This window comes from Pleurodeles waltl, chromosome 7 (genome assembly GCF_031143425.1).
Source record: "Pleurodeles waltl isolate 20211129_DDA chromosome 7, aPleWal1.hap1.20221129, whole genome shotgun sequence".
Classification (NCBI taxonomy): domain Eukaryota; kingdom Metazoa; phylum Chordata; class Amphibia; order Caudata; family Salamandridae; genus Pleurodeles; species Pleurodeles waltl.
This window is the reverse complement of record NC_090446.1, coordinates 1,470,655,553-1,470,678,317: the sequence shown is the minus strand read 5'-3', so window position 1 is coordinate 1,470,678,317 and position 22,765 is coordinate 1,470,655,553. Positions and strand designations below refer to the sequence as shown.

Below are 22,765 nucleotides of genomic sequence, written 5' to 3'. Positions count from 1 at the left end.
TATATCTACTTTTTATGAATGGAAATTGCATAATTAGTTCAGGAAGAGCACGGCCTTTTCCTGACTCGTCCATCGATCATTACCCACGTCGTTCTCTCCTATTCTGATCAGAAAGCTGCAGCTAGTAAGGCACAGTCTCATTGTGCACGTGGTGGGTTGTACCGTATACTACAGTGAACTAACCACGGCTACATTCTCTCTTCGTTTTGCAGTGTTCCTTTGCCAGCCAGTCCTCCTGCAGTGGTCCTTCTCGGTGCCAGGTGAGATCACGGCGCTCGAGGGGTCCTGCCTGGTGATCCCCTGCACCTTCACCGGTCCATTTCCTAGATCGGAAAGACCTCAGGCATTCACCTGGTGCCTGTGGAGCTATTCCGGGTACCCAGAGGTTTACAACAAGGATCCGACAGACGTGTTACCTCAGTATAAGGGACGCGCTCTCCTCGTTGGTGACTTGTTCGATCACAACTGTACCCTGCAGATAAACAGCGTGACTAAAGAAGATGCTGATACATATTACCCACTGATTGGACGGAACTACGACGGCAGCGTTTCTGTCACAGTTTCAGGTAAGTGTTTTGCCACAGGCCATAGTGAAGACTGGAATATTGCAATTATAAACTCCAGAGTACTTTACGGGCCTGATTCGCACAACAATTGCAGATTTATAGACCTACACAGGAGCAGGGCAAGGACGTTGTTGGTCCTGATGCAAGCAAGGAAACGAACTAGTCCTCATCCGCTGCTTGGGTAAGAAAAACCAGGCCTAATTGTGGTTCGTTGGGTGCCTAAGGCCTGTAGGCCCTGGGGCCACTTCACCTGCTACGTCATTGGGAGTTAGGACTCTGCCCACACTTATCCTTTCATGAACATCTGACAGGCGTAAAGGAGACTTTTCATCCTTAAACAGATTTACAGCCTCACATAACTTTGTGAATTGCCGTTTGCCTGCTGTCTCCCAGTAGGTGGCGCCATAACACAAGTATCCATCTTCAGTAAGGCTCGCTGGGAAGGACAGAGTAAGCTGGTGACTAGGGCACTGATTTATACTTTTTGATGCAAACCTGCGCTAACGCAGGTTTGCGTCAAAAAGTATACCACCGGCTACCGCGATTCCTAGCCGCTAGCCTGGCGTCATATTTATTGAATTAAGCTAGCCGGTGCTAAGGCCCAGTTAGCATCAAAATATATTATGCTAACCGGGTAGGGGAGGCGTAGGGGAGAGTGGAGGTTGTACGTCAAAGAATAGCGCTAGTCAGGTTAGTGTAAAAAATATTGACTCTAACCTGACTAGTGTCATTTTTGGACACATAACCGCTATGGACATGACTCATGTCTTAGCAAAGACAGGAGTCATGCCTCCCAGTCCAATGGCCATGCCCGGGGGACTTATGTCCCCCGGGCATGGCCACTTGGCACAGTGCCATGTAGGGGGGCCCAACTTAGGTCCCCCTATGGCACTTTGAAAAAAATATATGTAAACTTACCTGGACTTACCTTGGGTGAGTCCCCCAATCCTTTGGTGTCCTCCATGTGTGGGTGGGGGTGGCTGGGGGTGTCCCTGGGGGCAGGGAAGGGCACCTGTGGACTGCTTCCATGGTCTCCTATCGTCTGCCCTGATCCAGGCGTTAAATAAGGGCACTAAACAGGCTTAGCGGCATTATTTAAGGCCCTCCTCCTCCTGTGCGTGTTTTTTGCACAGCAGGATAAATAAGGCTCAAAGGCGTTAGAGTAATTTTTTGCCCGGGAACGCCTACCTTGCATCTCATTGACGCAAGGTAGGTTTCCACAGTAAAAAAAATTACGTTAACTCCAATATTTTGACACTAGACAGGTCTAGCGTGAAAATATAAATATGGAGTTAAGTTCCTGCCGGATTTGCGTAAACAATGATGCAAATCCAGCGCAAACAGTGAATAAATATGCCCCTAGGTGTATGATATGCAGCAAGGTAGAAAATTGTCAAGCTAGATGAGATGACAAGCCAATTGTGATCTCATCTAGAAATCTATTTTAATATCAGCCATTTCCGTACAATTTCCATAGCTTACATTATTCTAGGTACTGTGCAAGTGAACTGGGGATGTTTGCAATGAATCAGAAAAAATATCTCTTGTGGTGGATAGAGCTCCTGCATGGCTGAAAGGGGCATCTGATTTTATTTCCACATACACTAAAATCAGGTGTGTACTCATCACACATGCACATATTACAGTCAAGGGGTTTGCCACTGAGCAGTGCCAGGCAGTGCACGGAAGGATACTGGGGAATATAGAGGCGTTCCAGGGCTGGTGCTTTTTGGGGAGCCAGCTTCCTTCCCAGGTCAGGGACATGACCTGAGGTTCTGATACAAACTTGCTAGGAGTACTGCTGGAAGGAGGCTTGAAGGAATGCGCCATCACTGAGGGAACAATGGTACTGAAGGTACCTCCACTGTTAAGCACTAACTAGAAGAGCAAGCTGCAGTGCAGCTGCCTGAAGAAAGATGCCTATTTTATCTTGTTAAAGTTCAGCTGCCGGAAGAAAGATGTCTTTTTATTCTTTTTATTTATTTGTAATGTTATTCGCTCATCGTAACGATTTAAATGTATATTTGGAAAGACTGTTATGTTCCCTAAAAATCAAATTCCCCAAATTTACAATCCTATCTTTGCACATGATTTTATATATTTTGTGGCGCAAGCAGCGCTGTAGGCCCACTAGTAGCATTACATTTACAGGCCATGGGCATAGAGATACCACTGTAAAAGGGACTTAGAGGTAAATTAAACGTGTCAATTAGGTGTAAGCCAATAATACCAACTTTAGAATGGAAAGCACCTGCACGTTAGCACTGATCAGCAGTGATAAAGTGCTCAGAGTCCTAGAGCCAACAACCAGAGGTCAGAAAAAATAGGAGAAAGGTGGTGAAAAGTCTGGGGATAAACCTGCAAAAAGGGCCAGGCCCAACAAGCTGTCATTATGAGAACACCCTTCCCATGTATTAGAATTGGATATGTAAATATTTTTGTAGTCCATATGATGTTGTATTTTATCTCTTGTTGTGTTTCACATGCGCTGTTCACAAGCACTAATTTACAAGCACTGTGTGTTCATGTTGTATGATTCACATCACTTGTTCTTGAGAAATGTTGATGCTGTTATACTCTTCATTGTTTTGAAAGTAACAATATAGACTGTAATATTATAATGAGTGCTTCCTTGTGGTATTCTTATTTATTAAGTATCTAAATTCTGGCTGTAAATAACACCTATTGAGACATTGTTGCAGATACTCCTTTGTACCCGGGTCTCAACTGGTTTATAGGGGTTCCGTGTAGTTGGCTTTCCTAGGTGAAATTTGATGTCACAATTAAAGTTCTGCATCTTTTAGAAAGTTGGCACTCTATGCTCCAGCTGGTCCAGTAGCCTCACATGAGCTCTGACACACAGACAGCTGTCTGCCCACCTGGGGAGAACTGTGAATGACTCCCAGGCTCAGAAAAAAGGCAGTTGCCATAGATTGAGGTGTAACCTCCTCTCCCAGGACGGCCACCCAGGATGTTGGCCCAAAAGGCAAGCTTCAAAGGGAAGCCACCTTTGTTGGGCAAATAGTGGTGACACGCCTGGAGCAGGCTGCCTTTTGCTCAAGTAGACAAATTGTAGAGAGTGACAGAGAGAGAAATCTAGTGCCTAAATTGCTTTTCCTGTGGGCATGTAGCCTTTAGGTAGCTACATCTCAAGGGTAGGCATCAAAACTCCTAACTACCAAAAAGGGGTCCTGACATCTTGAGAGTGGGTGGAATAATGCACTCAGGTATAGTCAGTGCCACTCATTGCATGAATCACATCACCAGAAGAGAGGGCTCCCAGTAGCCCATTGGCTAGTACCCCCGTAGTCCCCTTAGGGCACTTTCCTTGGATAACTATGGCACCCCTTGCACCCTCCCATCAGCCCCTTTGGATTTTGTGACAGGACCAAAGAAGGTCTGCCAAGATGGCTTTCAATCTGCACAAACAAATGTATTCTGTGTGCTTATTTCACATTCAGGTGCCTTGTGCTAGTTTTAAAAAGAAAATGTATGTATATCCTGACAAAAAGATTTTTGAAGTCCATAAAAGTCTGACAACTTTTAAAAGCATGAATCAATGTGTAGTCTAACTGACTATTCAGGGTTGACTCTTTGATCCATTCACCATTTTGTGATGTCAGATGATTTGCTGTGATTGTGGAAACCCTCTCCCATATGGGAGGAGAGGGGAAGGGACTATTCACCCATAGGGACAATATGATACCCTTCTTTCACAGCAACAAATGATAAAATTATGCATCTTATGAAAACTACATTTCAAGTATGCAAGTACTTTTCTTACCTATAAAACTAACTCGAATTCTGGATTGGTACCAGATTGTAGTCTGAAAAGTATAGCTGATTGCAAGTCCCAGTACCTCTCTCTGGTTAGTACTGGTGCCTAATGGCACTGTCTGCAGCCATAGAAAAAGCTTTTTTAATTTGCTTCTCACTTTTATAAAGAAGCTTCATAAACCTTTGAAAACCCATAGTTGTTCAGTTTTTTGATCTTGGAAACGTGTGTAGCTAGGTCAATGGGGAGGAAGCTACAGGGAACGCCTTAAGGGTATATATTCTATTAAATACATAAAAACAATTCCTCCACCCAAAGAACAAGTCCAGTCACTATTCCTTTAGATATTCAGGTCACAGGATGTGGCCAAAAGTCAAGTCATTAATTTATCACTTGCAAGGAACAGCCATACGTTCCGGGTACTAAGGTCATTTTCTGTGCACAAGGTGTCACTGATGTGTGCTACAACAGCTTAGTGTGGGCGCAGGATTTGCATAGCTGGCACTTATGCAGGGGCAGAGGGCCTGGCAGAAAGATATTCTTTCCTCAAACTCTCTGCAGAGCACAGTTGAAGGATATGCACAGTGAGAACTTGGACGGGGAATTGAGGTGGCCCTCTGCACATAGTACTGGGGGACACGGGGGCAGGACTTCCCTGAAGGCCATGCCCTACATACAGTACAAAGAGAGAATGGCCAATAGCAGTAGAGTATTGGGTACAAGGATGCTGGGAGGATGTGAAGGCTGAAGTCTGCCAGCTGTGCCTAGAACATGATGGTAGGTAGGTTTTGATTGGTTGAGTCTGAGGTATAAGAGGTACATTTTCTAAAGGAAGGTTAAAAATAGACCTTGCTAATTGTGCCCACCATGGAGTTGACCTAATCAGTCTTAGTACAATGAATCAGGTGCTCAGACATGCCACTAACAGAATAATCACACTTTGTGTGTAGTCATCTCAAATAAACTTTTCTCTGTTTGATTCTGATGTAAAAATACACATCACATGGGACCCAAACACAATTTCAGTGGGGGCTTCTTCATCACAAAAATAGTTAAATGTGTCTGTTTGTGTTTTGTGCAGATACCCCAGCACGGCCAAAAGTGACCTACCCGCGAACAATGACTGAAGGGCTCCCAGTATCAATCACCTGCTCTGTGGAGCACACCTGCCCTGCTCAACCTCCAACCCTGGCCTGGGACAAGATTAAGACCAATGTCAGCGTTTACCATGAAGCACTCTGGGCTGGAATATGGAGAACTGTGTTGCTGTTGAATTATACCCCCGCCGCAGAGCATCATATGGAGGACATTGTCTGTTCAGCTACGTACCCAACTAGCAAATCAGCATCTAAAACTATTACATTGTTCATTCGACGTAAGTCTTTTAACATTAATTATAGGATTTGTAATTATGTAATGTGGCCATTACAGGGAAATTGAAACGATATTGTGTTAAAATGTATAGTCATCTGGATTAGAAGTGTGAGAGCTTCTAGCCACTGATATAGCTGCTCTTATGAAGCATTCAGCGGCCGCAAGCTCATTGTTCCTCCAGTCTCCTGGAGTGTTCTTGCCGCTCTGTAGTATTTTTCTCCTAAACATTAGTTTTCTTCAGCCTATGAGGGAAGAGAAAGATGAATCTTGCTATTCTAATTGAGACTGCATATGTGAAGGACTCCATATAACGCTGCGAGGCAGTAAGATACATTATCGGGCATGCTGCACCTTGGTTGTTTGGAAGGATGTTGTAACTGTAATGAGTCCTTTGTGGAAATCATTTTGGTGTCATGTGTGAGTGGCCAAGAAACATCTTATCCTGTCTCGAGTCACAGAGTTTAACAGTGTGATGAAAGAAAGACATTAGAAGACAAAGTGCACACAGTCCACTATTGTCAGCTGTTCTGAGGTACCCTCCAGGTACAGGAGATTTTAGTGACTACTGAGCATTTAACACACATCCTGTGTGGATACAATAATAAAGATCTGCTGTGTTACTGGGCAGATCATTTGGTGCATGTCCTCATTTGTATTCAGCAGTGTTGTAGGTAGGTTGGTGGAGGCTGCCGGAAAGAGTAGGGTTGTCCTATGGCAGTGGTTCGTAAGGGGTGGCCCGGGGACCCCTGGGGGTCCGTGAACCCTCCTCAGGGGGTCTGCGACTGTTTATAAAATTGAATATTATTAACAGATTGATGAAGTGTATATAAATAAAGTGGCTACATGTACAATTTAAAATGTTAAGAAATTTCAAATCGAAGGCTAAAAATTCAATTAGTATTCTCAGATTGACTTACGAGAGCAGTGCAGGTCCATCAAACAGAATATAGTATGGACGATGTGTAGCTCAAATGCATTTAAAAAAGCTCAAATCTTCCTATTAAAATTATGTTTTTATTTTTTATTTATATTTGTTTGCAAATTAAATAAAATGTGCTGTCATCTGTGTATGTGTTTGATGAATGCTTGTTTCTGTATTTTTTGTGTATTGTTTTGCGTTTCAAATCATCAACAGTGTTTATGCTGGGGTTCCCAGCTTCCAGTAATGAGTCAGTGGGGGTCCCTAGAGTCCACTAGTGATTTATTGGCGGTCCTGGGTTCCAGTAATGAAAAAGTGGGCATCCACAGAAGTCAAAAGTTTAAAGACTACTGTCCTATGGGTGTTTGATTTCAGGCTGCCTCGGATGATTGTTCTACAAGTGTGAACATGGAATCGGAAAGTAAGATGTAGTCATTTCTGGTTATCGGAACCTGGGTCAGACCTTTTGGTATGTGGACTTTGTACTGCAGTTATGATGTCGCCGAACAATTATCCGTACGCATTGCAGCAATTAGTTAAGCAGCGCTGCAGTTATAGGTGACAAATGCTCAAAAAAAACAGAAACGTGAATCACAACGGGGCAAAAACTAGCATTGAGAGTGTGTCATGTTTATGTTGCTGTGCACTGTCCCCAAAACAGTATGTTTTATCTGGACTGCCATTTGGGGTTGTAATGTTACCAAAGGTGCGCACTGATTACTGATGGCTCCGGTATTGTCAAGTTGTGGTACTTTCTGTGGCGTTTTCTAACTCTTTTAAATGATGTGCTCTGTTCTGATCTCATTTGATCTCTGGAGGAGCCAGATATTTATGGATGGGCTTGTATATTTCATTCCTTTCTGAAGTTCGGTTGGTCTTGCATATTTCAAAGATGGAGTCTCCAGTTCTTTTGGCCAAATTGTTGTAGGATGGCACTTGTTTCAAATTCCATGTGTCATAATTGCAAATTTAGCAGAGTTAATCTTAAGGTAATTGGTCATCATCTATTAATCAGTGGCACCAGTGGCATAATAAAGGTCCCACAGCCCCTGTTCCAGGGGGCCCTCTCAGCACAGCACCTGGCCTGAGTGATTCTGGAGGGGGGCCCCATCTATGTTCTTTGCGGGAGGGTCTCCAGTTTCATTACACCACTGAGTGGCACAGAGACATTTGTGAAGTCAAGGTAGGTCTATGTTGCTAGGGCTTTACCTGCCTGTGTAGGTGTTACAAGTAAGGTTGCATGAGCAGATTGGGTCTGATAAAGGGGTGAGGTTGAGAGCAAATAGGAGTGACAAACTCATTGAACCTTTCGGAATGTCTCAATGCGAGGTGTAAGGAGCTGAAGTGAATGGTGGTATTGCTGCTAGATTTTGCATGCCTTTAAATTCCAGTAGATGACATTTCCTGAAATGATTACCTTTTCTTTTCTTATTGGTAGTGCTTGGTGATTGCCACCTTTTTCAGAGAAGAATACTCAAAATGTCTGTATGTGCTCAGATTATGGAAGGTCAAGGAGCTACTTAAATAGCAGTTTGTGTAACATATCCTGTATTATTCCTGCCTCTGTTTGCACTAAACTATTTAGGAATAGTCTAGACAACTCTAAAAAACGTTTGATTTCATCTTGTATTTGCAGTTTTATTGTCAAAGGGGAAATGACTGAATTGTGATGATTTTTATGATTCTTTTTTATCTGATATGGTATGAAAATACTGGCGTTGCTGGGGTCATAGTTTCTTTTATAATAGCTTAGATTGTTAATGTACCTTCATCAGCTCAATGCAATAAATGGTTGATCTCACATTGGTGCTATAATTAAGATAGGTTAATGGGTACATGCTTTTGTTACAGATATCCCTGTCTAACCTGTGCCCCCATTTACTTCATTCCATTTGTGTCTACCTAAAGGCCCCTCATCATCTGCTGCGTAGAAGGTGATGGTGGGCTGCTTGACTTGTAGTCACCCATCCTCTCCCTGCCTCAGCCTGGTTCCATCTTCCTTTTCTATTGTTGCCTTAAATTTAAGTCATTGCATAATGGTGTCCTGTCACATGCCAGTGAGTGAGGAGACAACTCTTCCTGTGGCCAGTAGTGCATCTAGGTGAAGCCATTCTAAGTCATCCCCCTACAACAACAGGTTCATAAGGCTCAATTCCTTTCACCGCCATATGCACAATACAGCTCAAAGCCATACAGTTGTCAAAGTGTTTGCTTTCTTAGGGATGCAAGTTCAAGTTATACTGACATACTGACATATGATATCCCATCATTGATCAACCGTTCCATTGTTAAAGGTAGATTAAACTTACGACACCCACAAACACTTAGAACAACATTAAAGCTACATAATTTAATGTAGCTCAAAACAACCCCTTGAAGCTGAGTAATGGACAACTGTACGTCCAGTAGAAAGGAACAAATTGCAATGTCTTTCAACCCGCAAACCTACACATATACTCTTCATACCTTTACATTTCTTAAACCATTTCTATATTTATTCAAATAAAGAAAGAATGAGTGATCACTGGTTCATTGCTGTGTGGCTCACCTCAGTAAGGAGGTGTTTAATGTTCCAGGTAGTTTCAAATGTTCTTTTCCTGGAGTTTTACAGTTAGGTGCCCTATGTTTTTACACATTGCTAAGTGGTCTACAGCATTTTCTACTATTTGCAGCTTTCATATAAGCTGCTGTCCCTGATTCTTTCTCTTCTAACAAGCATGGTCTGCTGCTGGGCCTGGGCAGCTGAAGGGGCTACTCTCACAGATGAACCTGAACCTAGTCTGCTGATGTTAGGTGTGAGATTTGTCAGCATACACTCCTGGGCCTCTATGTCTACATTGACATGCATAGGAACTGGACCGAAGCGCACAACATAGGGCATGCTATCCCACAGAGGCCCTACAGTGGCCTGCCTTACTTTTATAAATAACTGAAAACTAAAGCACCAAACCCTATCCATTAACACCATCCATTGGTGCCAGCATGATCTCTCCTTTTCAGTTGGACACACCTTGCTGCTTGCTCAGACTCACACACCTCCTTAAATTATTGACTAAGCAATGTCCCTGCTAGGGGAATATATTAAGATGATATTTTGGCATATGTATTGTGTAGAATAACATGTCAGGATTTCAGCCAAGATTTAAATTTCAGCAAAAAATTTCACAATTGTTTCACAATTTGCAACCATATTCGAAATTCCTACAGGACTCAGTGGCAATGACTGTGCCTGAGAGGGAAGGAGAACTGCATACTTAGTGCAATCATGGAGGCAGACCAGGATGGTCCATTTAAGAAAGGAGAGGTTAATGGCCATCCAATATCATTGTTGATTAATCAAGGTGCTACCGGCTCAATGGTTAGACCCTTAGAAATCCCCAACCTACGCCTTTTGGGAAAAAAGTCCCAGTTGTAGGCATTCTGAACAAACAAGTGATTAAGAAGTTGTCCACTAATATTCCTCTTTGGATTTTAGTATTAGTGTGCACTTTTTCACTTCTTTGTTGGGTCAATGATGTGGGAGACTTCCTCCTTTGGATATGTAAGTTAAAAAAAAAAAAACTTGTTCAATCTTTATTACAAGTTTGGTAGTGGTTGTTTTATAGATTGATGCCTGACAGAATGTAGACTATTTTAATGAAGATATTCTTATATCCTAATTGACTCTATGCAGGATTTCCACTGTCATTATATGTACATGACAAATTAGTTTCATGTGAGCCGTTGTTCCATGGTCTTAGACAAAATGCTTTGTGTGTCATGTAATTACGTTTTAGCAATGCTATATGTATGTGGCAGATAACAGCATGAGTATTAAAAGATATTGTTAATGTAACATTTTGAGTGACGTTTTCTCTTTAGGCGAAACTGGTGTGTGGGAAACAGCTAGTGGATCGCTCTGTGAAACTGATAACTAATTTGGTAAAGTGGGTGAATGGATTAGTGAAATCAATGGAGGTTTACCAAAAAGAATACAAACTTTATTAATTATAACAACACTAATCATAATGGGCATGTCATTCATATTTAAGCTATTAGAAGTTATTTGCATTTAAGGAGGTTTAAAATGTGGTTGTGCAAAGAAGAAAATATTCAGACAAAGGAAGGAGGGTATTTAACTTGATATTATAAACTCCAGAGAGTACAATGATTTCAAGACCTTTCAAAGGGTGGGATTGTAAAAACATTTGTATTAATTAGAGGTTAATGCACCAAATTAGATGTGGTATGTTTAGCATGACTATAACAACCCCTGTTCTCATCTCCCACCACTAAATTGGGTACCTTACTGTCTAAAACCGTATAACAAATATGTTTTGGAGATACAAGCCAGCCTTTTTTCCTGACTTCTGTGCAGACTGCACTAGTCTGTCATTTGTTTTATACTTTTTTTGACCACTTGCTTGGAGAGCAGACTCTTTGTCAGTCCTCTTGCATAAATATATTTGGTTCTGGCTGCATACTTGCTTGGGAGATGACCTCATGTTGATCCCCATGTGTTATTGTGAAATTTATATTTAATTTCCTAACTAACTACTTGATGGTTTCTATAATGATCTTAGATCTAAAAAAAAATACCTTTATCGTTTTGACCTTGAAAATTGTCTCAAGTAAGCTTATTTGATTTAGCTTGACTATCACAGTTTTATTTTAATTAGAGACTTTACAGGGGCAGAGTGAGTGGTGAGCGGGAGCTGGTGGGGGAGGGAGTGGAGGAGCTGGGAAGGTTAATTAACGAGTAGGGAACAGCCATTTTGGAAGGTAGGTTTGAAGTGAATTGTGGAAGTGGGTGGGATGATTGCATAGCTAAGAAAAGTGTGGGTTCCGAATGTGGTTAAAATAAAAGGGGAGAGTGAGCAGAAAGTGTGGCTATGGTGATTGAGCAAAGGAGTATTTGTGTAGGATGACTGACTGTAACAGAGATGGTCAAGAACAATGTGTAAAAAATAAATGAACAAGTGAGGCTAGAGTAAGGCAGGTAATATGTTTTAAGACACCGCATCGGGAAGAGGAGGATGTGGATGGTGGTTATTAGAGTGCAGGGGTGTGTGTGGAACGAGGGCAGCCATGTTGATTATAGTGGAATTTCGGGGCCTCGAGGGAGAAACCTGAGCGGACCAACCTGTGTGCCAATTGAAATCTCACCTGCAGCCTTTCTTTCTGTTATATGAACTGGCAATGATACATAACACATCTGTAATTAAGTAACTATGAGGTTGATTCATTATTTTGTTTTACTTTTACCATTTTTACATCAGTTAAATTCTGCATCCTTCTCTAGTTTAGCAGATGCTCAGCTCCAGGGTTATTCAGATGGAGCCTCTAATGTGCTGTTTTTATAGCTTTGCTTCTTTGATGTTCTGTGTACCCCTGAGATAATCCAATGTAGAAAGGCTAAAAGGACAATGGGTCAGTGTTCGTGAGGGCAGCCCAAGTGTGGAGTTGACACTAACAGCATGTATCTTAACCTTGGGAATTAAATATTGGTTGAATCCAGAAATTGAGCTGACAGTTCACATAGTGGTGAAGATGATATTGAGTAATGATCTCCTAGAACCCACAGCAGTCAAAATAATACTGGTCACTGCTGTATGGTATCATCCAAAGAGTGCAGTTAGCCCTACCCACGTCAGTCAGTATCATATTGGCTAATGGGCTAGGGGATGAACATATGAGTGGAGTAAGCCCTACACACACCAGTCAGCTGGAGTGAGCTGGGAGTGGAATCAGCCTCTCCCATAGCAGTCAATATAATAGTGGCCTAAAGGATGAACCTAGGAGTTGAGTTCGCTCTATTCAATGTGGTACACAAATAGCTGAATTTCTGTACTGCTCTACAGCACTGGTTCTCTTTGTCTAGGTGCCCAACTCACAGTAAAGCAGCTGTTCCTTCACTCAGGTGGGTTGCCCAAGTGTCACAGAGCATTCAGAAACAATTAACAGTTTTTTTTCTTCTTCTCTGTAGTTAACAGTACCTCATTTTCCCCTCAATGAAGCAAAATTATTTCTGGGACTCCTCTACTGCAAAATAATTACTTCTGTGGGATTCAACTCTTGCTCCCACTGCCCTTCTCTTTTGGGAGAGGTGCAGAGGGGGGCTAATCGTGTTCTGTCACAAAGCGGATTATTAATTTTGGAGAGGGTGGCTCTAACAACTTAATGAAACACAAGCATGTTGGGCTACAATGCAGTTCACTGAAAGAACGCTGCTCAAACTATTGTGTCTGTGGCACACACAGCCTACTATTGACCAGAGCAGTGTGTTATAGGTAGAAGAACCAAACAATAATAAAGTTAAGAGCACAAAACAATATAATTACCTAATCAATTTTGACAAATCCAGAAAAATGTAATATGAAACATAACACAGAATTGGTAAAAATGGATCAATGGAACAAGAGATATTAAACATAGAAGAAAATATCACAAAATTATTATTTAGTGTGAGGAGTAAAAGTAATTGTTCATCTATGTACATGACTGGTAACTGCCCACCAGAGACCACTCTTAAATGAACAAATGGAGACAAAAAGTTAAAAGGAACGGGTCTGATTCACAAAGGTAACTTACATTTTGAATAAGTTTAAACTACTGAGTAAATTTACTACTTTTTGGTATTCTCACATTTCGATTAGAAATTACTTAAAAATTGTAAAAGAACAGTTTGTGAACACCGAAAACTGGTAAACTTAATCAAAAGTGTAAATCACAGAGGCCAGAAAATCATCAGCAGTACCTTAACTTTCTCTGCTGGTACATGCCAATTACTGCAATTTTTTGAAGGTGATGGAAAGGTTACTCCAGGTCTCTCTTATAGCTCTCAGGTACTGTGGTTAGGTTCATGGGTTCAATTCGCTCCAGTCAGGGCTTTCTCAGTGTACATTACAGCCCTCACCTGCTGTAGGCAGTTATGAATGTCACAGGAACCCATCCTATTGGAAGATTTCTGTCAATTGGGTCTTCTTTTCTTCGGACATATTCATGTGAAAAGGAAAGTTCAGTTTCATCTTTTTGTAATGTCATCTGTTGCCGTCAGCCTCCAGTAGTCAATTCCAGATAAGTGGTTAGGGTTTGCACTATATTATTCCTGTCTTCAGAGGTTGATGCATTGTTTATTGGGAAAGCAACACTTCTTGCCTAATGGGGAATGACAGGTCAGTTAGTCAAAACCTTTATTTGATTATTTAAAATAATCATAAAAGTGCATTCAAAATACACTAAAATCCCAGATAATTATGAAATATACCAATTAATCAGGTAATCCACCACTAGATGCAAAACTCATCAGGTTAAAAATATATGACAACTGGATTAAAACATTACTGATTTTTCTAAAGCCAATAGATACTAGGGAAGTAATAGCAGAATACAGCACACAGAAAGAGGAAAAAACAGAGAGAAATAATGTTATGGCAACTTTAACGCCACCCCTGAGGTGGCATAGGAATCTGACTAAATCGCAGCTTTGTAAATCTGGAAATATGTCAGATTCCATAGGTGTTTCTTGAGAACACCCACAGCAACACTCATGAAATGCCCCTTTCACGCAGAGTAATGCGTGAAAGGGGACCATATTTACAAGGCCATGAAAAGCCACGCTAGGTGGCTTTGCGTGGTCTTCTATATATGGGCCTGCACACTGCATCGCCAGAGCGTCATAAAACATGATGCTCGGGTGGCACAGTGTGCTACTAGGGACTTGTAAATGAGGTGTTAACATACACAAAAAAAACATAAAAGACAACTGTTTTTTCCGTGCCAAAACATCGCATGACCAAGGGGTCAAAGAGCATGAACCAAACTGGTACATGGGTACACTCAATTGTCAGTGGATAGTGCCTACTCTGAACCTTGTGAAAAAAGGGCGCGTCCATGACTTACTGACCAAGGTTGGATATGGCTTCATTCCAGAAGCTGTGACAATTCCCACATAATCGAGTTTGACATTTTTTAAAAATATCAACAAACTCCATTCTTCACTCTTTTTCACTAGGACTTTGCTTTTACCTACAATTTACCTGAACTCACAATCTTTGCTGCTCTGGAAAATAGTTTGTCCCTTCCAAGAGACTCAAGACTGTACCTAATATATGAAAGCTTGGGAATCTTTAACCCCTATTCACAAGACAAACATTCCTGAATAGTATCCTAGTTCAGTGCACAAACTGGTTAGACCATATAGAGCACAACATAATCAATCAATCAATCAATCAAAAGATTTATAAAGCGCGCTATGTACCCGTTAGGGTTTCGAGGCGCTGGGGGGGGGGGCTGCTAGCGTTCGAAGAGCCATGTCTTGAGGAGTCTCCTGAAGGTGAGGAGGTCCTGGGTCTGGCGAAGAGAGGTGGGGAGAGAGTTCCAGGTCTTGGCGGCGAGGTAGGAGAAGGCTCTGCCGCCAGAGGTCTTGCGCTGGATTCGGGGGACGATGGCGAGGGCGAGGTTGGCAGAGCGTAGTTGACGTGAGGGAACGTAGAAGTTGAGTCTGGAGTTCAGGTAGGTGGGTCCGGTGTTGTGGAGTGCCTTGTGTGCGTGGGTGAGGAGTTTAAAGGTGATCCTCTTTTCCACGGGGAGCCAGTGGAGGTTCTTCAGGTGGGGGGAGATGTGACACCGGCGGGGTACGTTGAGGATCAGGCGGGCGGCTGCGTTCTGGATGCGTTGGAGTCGTTTGATGTCTTTCGTTGGGATGTCTGTGTAGAGTGCGTTGCCGTAGTCGAGTCTGCTACTGACAAGGGCTTGGGTCACCGTCTTTCTGGTTCCTGTTGGAATCCACTTGAAAATCCTGCGAAGCATGCGGAGGGTGTTGAAACAGGAAGAGAAGACAGCGTTGACCTGTTTGGACATGGTGAGAGCGGAGTCGAGGATGAAGCCCAGGTTTCGTGCGTGGCTGGCAGGGGTGGGTGGCGGGCCGAGGGCGGTGGGCCACCAAGAGTCGTTCCAGGCCGAGGGGGTGCATCCGAGGATGAGGACATCCGTCTTGTCGGAGTTGAGTTTCAGGCGGCTGTTGCTCATCCACTCCGCGATGGATTTCAGTCCCTCGTGGAGGTTGGTTTTGGCGGTGAGAGGATCTTTGGTCAGGGAGAGGACGAGTTGGGTGTCGTCGGCGTAGGAGATGATGCTGAGGTTGTGTTGGCGGGCCAGTTGTGCGAGGGGGGCCATGTAGACGTTGAACAACGTTGGGCTGAGTGAGGAGCCTTGGGGGACGCCGCAGATGAGGTTGGTGGCTTTGGAGCGGAAGGGTGAGAGTCGGACTCTCTGAGTTCTGTCGGAGAGAAAGGATGAGATCCAGTTGAGGGCTTTGTCTTGGATGCCGGCCTCGTGGAGACGGTTTAGTAGGGTGCGGTGGCAGACTGTATCGAAAGCGGCTGATAGGTCTAAGAGGATCAGGGCTGAGGTTTCGTCGTTGTCCATTTGTTGTCTGATGTCATCTGTGGTGGCGAGGAGTGCGGTCTCAGTGCTGTGGTTTCGTCTGAAACCAGATTGAGAGGGGTCTAGGATGGCGTTGTCTTCTAGGAAGTGGGCGAGTTGTGCGTTGACGATCTTCTCAATGACTTTTGCTGGGAAAGGGAGGAGGGAGATCGGACTGAAGTTTTTGAGATCGTTGAGGTCAGCCTTGGGTTTCTTGAGGAGGGGTTGGATTTCTGCGTGCTTCCAGCTGTCCGGGAAAGTAGCGGTGTCGAAGGAGAGGTTGATGATCTTGCGGAGTTTGGGGGCGATGGTGGCGTCGGCTTTGTTGAACACGTGATGTGGGCAGGGGTCAGCGGGGGATCCTGAGTGAATGGAGTTCATGGTTTTTCGTGTTTCGGCGTCATCTACTTGAGTCCAGGTGGTGATGCGGTAGGCGTGGGAGGAGTTGCTGGGGGTGGGGTCCGGCGGAGGTGAGGTGTTGAAGCTGTCGTGGATGGTTGCGATTTTCTGGTAGAAGAAGGTGGAGAGCTCGTCGCAGAGTTCATGGGAAGGAGGGACGTCGTTGACGTTGGCGTTGGGGTTGGAAAGTTCCTTCACAATGCAGAAGAGTTCTTTGCAGTCGTGAGCGTTGTTATTGAGGCGTTCTGTGAAGTGGGAGCGCTTGGCGAGTCGGATCAGTTGGTAGTGTCTGCGGTTGGCTTCCTTGAGGGTGGCAAGATTGTCGAGTGTACGCTCGAGGATCAATTTTTTCTTGAGTTTCTGGCAGGTGCGTTTGGAGGTGGTCAGTTCGTCTGTGAACCAGGCTGGTTTTTTCTTATCTTGGTTGGCGGTGGGTCTCTTGAGTGGAGCTAGGATGTTGGAGCAGTTGAGGATCCATTGATGGAGTTTGATGGCGGCGGAGTCCGGGTCGGTGGGGTCGGGTGGTGGGTTTTTGGCGAGGGTGCTGGCTAGTTGTTCTTCAGTGACTTTTCCCCAGCGGCGGTGAGGCAGTAGAGGGGTGCGGTGGTGTTCATAAGAAATGGTACTGTATTCATAAGAAATGGTACTGTAACATTTGATCTTCTATAAAGCCTGACCTCATGGATAATGGCACTGTGTGTACAAGGGGTACCCCTACAACGATGAAAAAAGCAGTTTTCCACTATTTGTAAACAAGTAAAGTTCCCATACCTCTAAATGCTAGAGAGATAGGACATCACAGGAATGCAAATATGATACAAAATTTTCATGAGGGCTGCCATCGTTTTACTCCAGATGCCACATTTTTCAAAAACCCTACAGATGCAAGCAGCTTTGTGCTCCTATACTGAAGCAAGGTTATCAAGTTCGAGCATCATCAAAAGTTACACCAATGTAAGGAAAGTAATGTGCCTCCTCTAGACAATGGCTGTTGAAAGATCCTAGTACCTGATTTTGTTAATGACCACAATTCATATACAAACTTTTACTCGTATAGTTTTGTAGGTCATAACTATCTATAAAGTCCACAAAGGCATCAATTCGTTTATTCAAGCAATTAGGGGTTCTTGATATAAGGTATGTGTCGTCCAAAAACAGGCATACTGACTGGGGTCTCATCTTCATTATGGATATTTCTGTCACCCCTTAAACAGTCTGTTTGTCCATATAATTTACATAAAAAAGAAACATGATAGGGACTAAGGTGCATCCCAATTGTAACCCCCCTAGATAATTTGACTGTGCAGGTGCACTCTCCATTCTCTCTGATTCCCACTGCAGCAAACACATCTGTATGTAATGCTCTGAAGAAATCAGCCAAATCCTTATCTGATCCATGAGCCCAAAGAATAGTCCAAAATCTTGATCCGTTTACACTGTCAAAGGCTAAAGACAAATCCATAAATGATGGGTATAAAGTCAGAATTTTGCACAGGTGTATTTCCTGATTACTAAATAAAGATTCAGGCATTGTTCTAAAGTACCAACGCCTCTCCTGAACTCATACTGAACCTCATCCAGGATGTTTGATTCTGTGGCCCAGGCAATTAGTCTATCCATAACAACATGCCCTATAGCTTTAACCATTCATTCCACCAATGAAATAGGGAATTAGCTTTGTGGGTCTTCCCGGTTGTCCTTTTAAAAAATAGGGACTAGTGCAGCTGTTCTTGAGGATTTTGGTAATCCCACTTTACATGTTAGATTAATACAACTGGTAAGAAGAGGTGCATACAACCCAGTCTCTCCTCTGTATAAATCCATAGGGACCCCATCAGGACTCGGCTTTATTTGAAGGACTCCTCATAGTATGAGGTGACTTCAGGCAATGTAAATTCAATTGAGACTGTATAAGCAGGGGCAGCTGTCTCAAACTCAACAATGTTTCTTGTCGGGGCATAGATTTTGCTCAAATGTTCTACCCATGCATCAGGGACTGGGGTGCCTAAAGTGTTAATTGAATAAGACATTTTCTAGAAATAACTTACATCTCTAGACTGACACAAGACAACCAAGGCTTCCAAGTTCCCTGTCTCTTTCTTCGTTTTTTTACATGTGCTTTTATACTCAGAAATACACCGGGCAATTAGAAGTCTATCTTTGAGTTCTCGTTTCAAGGCCTCATGGAGTCGCCTATTTGCAGCTGTTCATGTGTTGTCAAACTACACAATGTGCTTCTGGTTAGATGCCTTAGTAGGTCTCATAAGGAGGTCCTGAATTGCCCCACCTATCCTACTGACATCCGCTGGAGTGATATCTAATGACACACAGCTAAGCAAAAGCTCCCAGGCCCAGCTCTCCCCTTGCTGCTACATCGTTCTTGATCCTGTTGTCTTATTTTTTTCAGCACCTTGAGACTCTCACAGGTGATTTGCAGCACTTTATAAATCCTTGACTGATTGATTGACTGATTTATTGAGTGATTGATTGATTGAAAAGGTACCAATTGTCCCTAATTCACTTTTGGAGCAACTGAGTCCTATCTGCCCCCTTCCATTATAGTGTTCTGCCATTGTCTTTAGCTTTCAGCTTGATCCAGCCCTCTATTCTCACAAATGTTCTGTCTTTGAGGGTAATCAGGGTCACAGTCAGGGTTTTTTTCCACTATAGATATTAGAAACGACATATGGTGTTAAAATACAGTGACCAAGTGATCTTTAACCCCATCGCTGCCAGGCCTTTTCCCCCTCAGGAGCTAGGCCTATTTTTGGCTATTTGGGGCAGTTCGCGCATAGGCCCTCATAACTTTTTGTCCACATAAGCTACCGACGCCTAAGGATTCTAGAGGTACCCAGAGTTTGTGGGTTCCCCTGAAGGAGACCAAGAAATTAGCCAAAATAAAGCAAAAAATTCATTTTTGTAAAAAAAAATGGGGAAAAGGGCTGCTGAAGAAGGCTTGTGGTTTTTTCCTTGAAAATGCCATCAACAAAGGGTTTCCGGTTCTAAAATAACCATCTTCCCAGCTTTCAGGAACAGGCAGACTTGAATCAGAAAACCCAATTTTACAACACAATTTTGGCATTTTACTGGGACATACCCCCTTTTTACGATTTTTGTGCTTTCAGCCTCCTTCCAGTTAGTGACAGAAATGGGTGTGAAACCAATGCTGGATCACAGAAAGCTAAACATTTCTGAAAAGTAGACACAATTCTGAATTCAGCAATGGGTAATTTGTGTGGATCCTACAAGGGTTTCCTACAGAGAATAACAGCTGAAATAAAAAAATATTGATGTTAAGGTGAAAAAAACAGCCATTTTCCTCCACGTTTTACTCTGTAACTTTTTTCTGCAATATCAGAGTTTTCAAAGCAATATACCATTACGTCTGCTGGACTCTTCTGGTTGCGGGGATATTTGGGGCTTGTAGGTTCATCAAGAACCCTAGGTACCCAGAGCCAATAAATGAGCTGCACCTTGCAGTGGGTTTTCATTCAATACCTGGTATATAGCAATTCATTGGCTGAAATACAAAGAGTGAAAAATAGGTATCAAGAACACCTTTGTATTTCCAGAATGGGCATAAGATAAGGTGTTGAGAAGCAGTGGTTATTTGCACATCTCTGAATTCCAGGGTGCCCATACTTGCCTGTGAATGACAAGGCATTTCTCAAATAGACGTATTTTTTACACATTGTCTTACATTTGGAAGGAAAAAAAGTAGAGAAAGACAAGGGGCAATAACACTTGTTTTGCTATTCTGTGTTCTCCCAAGTCTCCCAATAAAAATGGTACCTCACTTCCATGGGTAGGCTTAATGCTCTCAACAGGAAACACAACATGGACATCATATTTTTACATTGAAATCTGACATGTTTTTTGCAAAGTGCCTAGCTGTAGATTTTGGCCTCTAGCTCAATCGGCACCTAGGGAAACCTAGCAAACCTGTGCGTTTTTGAAAACTAGACACCTAGGGAAATCCAAGATGGGGTGACTTGTGGGGGTCTGACCAGGTTCTGTTACCCAGAATCCTTTGCAAACCTCAAAATTTGGCCCAAAAAACACTTTTTCCTCTCATTTCGGTGACAGAAAGTTCTGGAATCTGAGAGGAGCCACAAATTTCCTCCCACCCAGCGTTCCCCCAAGTCTCCCAATAAAAATTGTACCTCACTTGTGTGGTTAGGCCTAGTGCTTGTGAAAAGAAATGCCCCAAAACACTATCTGGACACATCAAAATGATCAAATACTAAACTACCTGTTTTTGCGGGGGAGCCTGCGTTTTTGGTCCTGGGCTCAGCTGCCATGTAGGGAAACATACCAAACCCAGACATTTCTGAAAAGGAGACACCCAAGGGAGTCCAGGGAGGTGTGACTTGCGTGGATCCCCCAATTGTTTCTTACCCAGAATCCTCAGCAAACCACACATTTAGCTAAAAAATCACTTTTTCCCACATTTCTGTGTGCGATCTCTGCACCGGGACAGATTTCCTACCACCCAACAGTCCCCTCAGTCTCAAGGTAAGAATGATACCACACTTATGTAGGTGGACCAAGTGCCTGTGACAGGGAAGAGCCAAAAACATGTTGAGATTGAAGGGGAACCAAAGCGGGTCCAAAAGGGCAGTTTGAAAAAAAAAAAACATTTTTAGGCTGACAAGTGTAGCAGAAATTTTATTGGTATAGATAAGACAATGTTGGGTGGTAGGATTTTTGTGGATTCCTGCAGATTTCAGAAGGTTCCATCACAAAAATGTGGAAAAAATGTGTGATTTCCAGCAAAGTTGGAGGTTTGCAGGGCATTGTGGATAAGAAAATGGTGCGGGTGCATGTGAAGCACACCACCCTGGAATCAACCAGATGTTTAGTTTTCAGATGTGTCTTGTGGATTTCTCTACATGGCAGCATCCCAAAGCCAAAAAACTGCAGCCCTCACCATTCCTAGTGGGACGATTTTGAGAGTTACCAAGCTCTCATAGCCAAAATGTAAAAACAAAACCCAAAATAATCAAATGTCCTCTTGTTTGTCGTGGGATAAGATGTTTTAGTGTGTGGGGGGAGGGCTGAAAGACTTACCCCCTTCAGTTGGGGAGGGGGCATAACCAGGCCCATACTGGTTGGTAGCCACCACCCCACCATTTATTTTTTAATTCCATGGCATCTAGTAGAGTTTCTGCCCCCGGGGTGTGGATCGGGGGTAATTGCCCCACCTGTCCACTGGTGGGCAGCAAAACTTTGGACCCATTTATTTCGGGTCGGGGTATGGCCATACCCCACCCTCTTATTTTGAAAAAAAATCTTCCCTGGTCTCTGGTGAGCTTTCTGCCCCCCTTGGGGGCAGATGGCCTTACAAAAATAGGTATGGCCAACAGTAACGTGCCCCAATGGGGAGTGACCCTTGCCCAAGGGGCTGCCCCCCAAAAGAAAACACACACATACACACACACCAATCCCTGGTGTCTAGTAGTTTCTGCCTCCCTTGGGAGTAGATAGGCCTAACAAAATTAGGCCGATCTGCCCCCTAGGGGAGCAGAAATGGCCTAAAATAAATTTGCCCCCCAGGGGAGGGATCCTTGCCTAAGGGGTCACTCCCCATACATAAAAACATAAAGTAAATAATATATATATATATATATATATATATATATATATATATATATATATATATATATATATATCCCCGGTTTCTAGAGGTTTCTGCACCCCCCCGGGGGCAGATCAGCCTAATTATATTAGGCCGATCTGCCCCCCGGGGGGGGCAGAATTGGCCTAAAAATAATTTGGCCCCTGGGGAGCGGCCCTTGCCTTAGGGGGGGAGCGACCATTGCCTTAGGGGTCGCTCCCCGCATATAAAAAAAAACAAAAACGTTTTTTAGCCCTGGTGTCTAGTGATTTTTGCCCCTCCCGGGGGCAGATCAGCCTCAAATGGCTTAAAAATAATATGGTCCCCTAGGGAGCGACCCTTTCCCAGGCCGCTCCCTTTATTGAAAATCCCTAAAAAAACTAAATTCCCTGGTGTCTAGTGGGCATTTCTGCTGCCCAATCGCATCGAGATCGGGCAGCAGAAATGCTGTGAGAGACAAATAAGGAAAGGAAAGGTCTTTCTTTTCCTTTCTTGTCTCTCCCGCCCCACCTCCCGGTCGGAAGAGATATGCAAAAGCATTTCTCTTCCGGGATAGCGCTGGAAGCATGCTTCCAGCGCAATCCGAGGTGACCTCTGCAATTTGCGTGCTGACATCATTAGACGTCAACAGGAGGAAGCAGGGGGCCGGGTGTGGAATGGGAAGCGATTCCCCTTCCATCCCCAACTGGGGGGTGTGGGCCGGGTACAGG

The 22,765-nt window shown here is 43.4% G+C and overlaps 1 protein-coding gene across 3 annotated transcripts in view; it reads left to right on the top strand.

Moving 5' to 3' along the window:
• Positions 1–22,765, top strand: part of MAG (myelin associated glycoprotein) — a 331,431-nt gene that overhangs the window by 64,544 nt on the left and 244,122 nt on the right. For all 3 annotated transcript variants that reach the window (XM_069201179.1, XM_069201178.1, XM_069201177.1), the window contains 2 exons: positions 213–566; positions 5,423–5,716. In XM_069201179.1, coding sequence (XP_069057280.1) covers positions 213–566; positions 5,423–5,716 — 648 coding nt within the window. The remainder of the gene's footprint in view (positions 1–212; positions 567–5,422; positions 5,717–22,765) is intronic.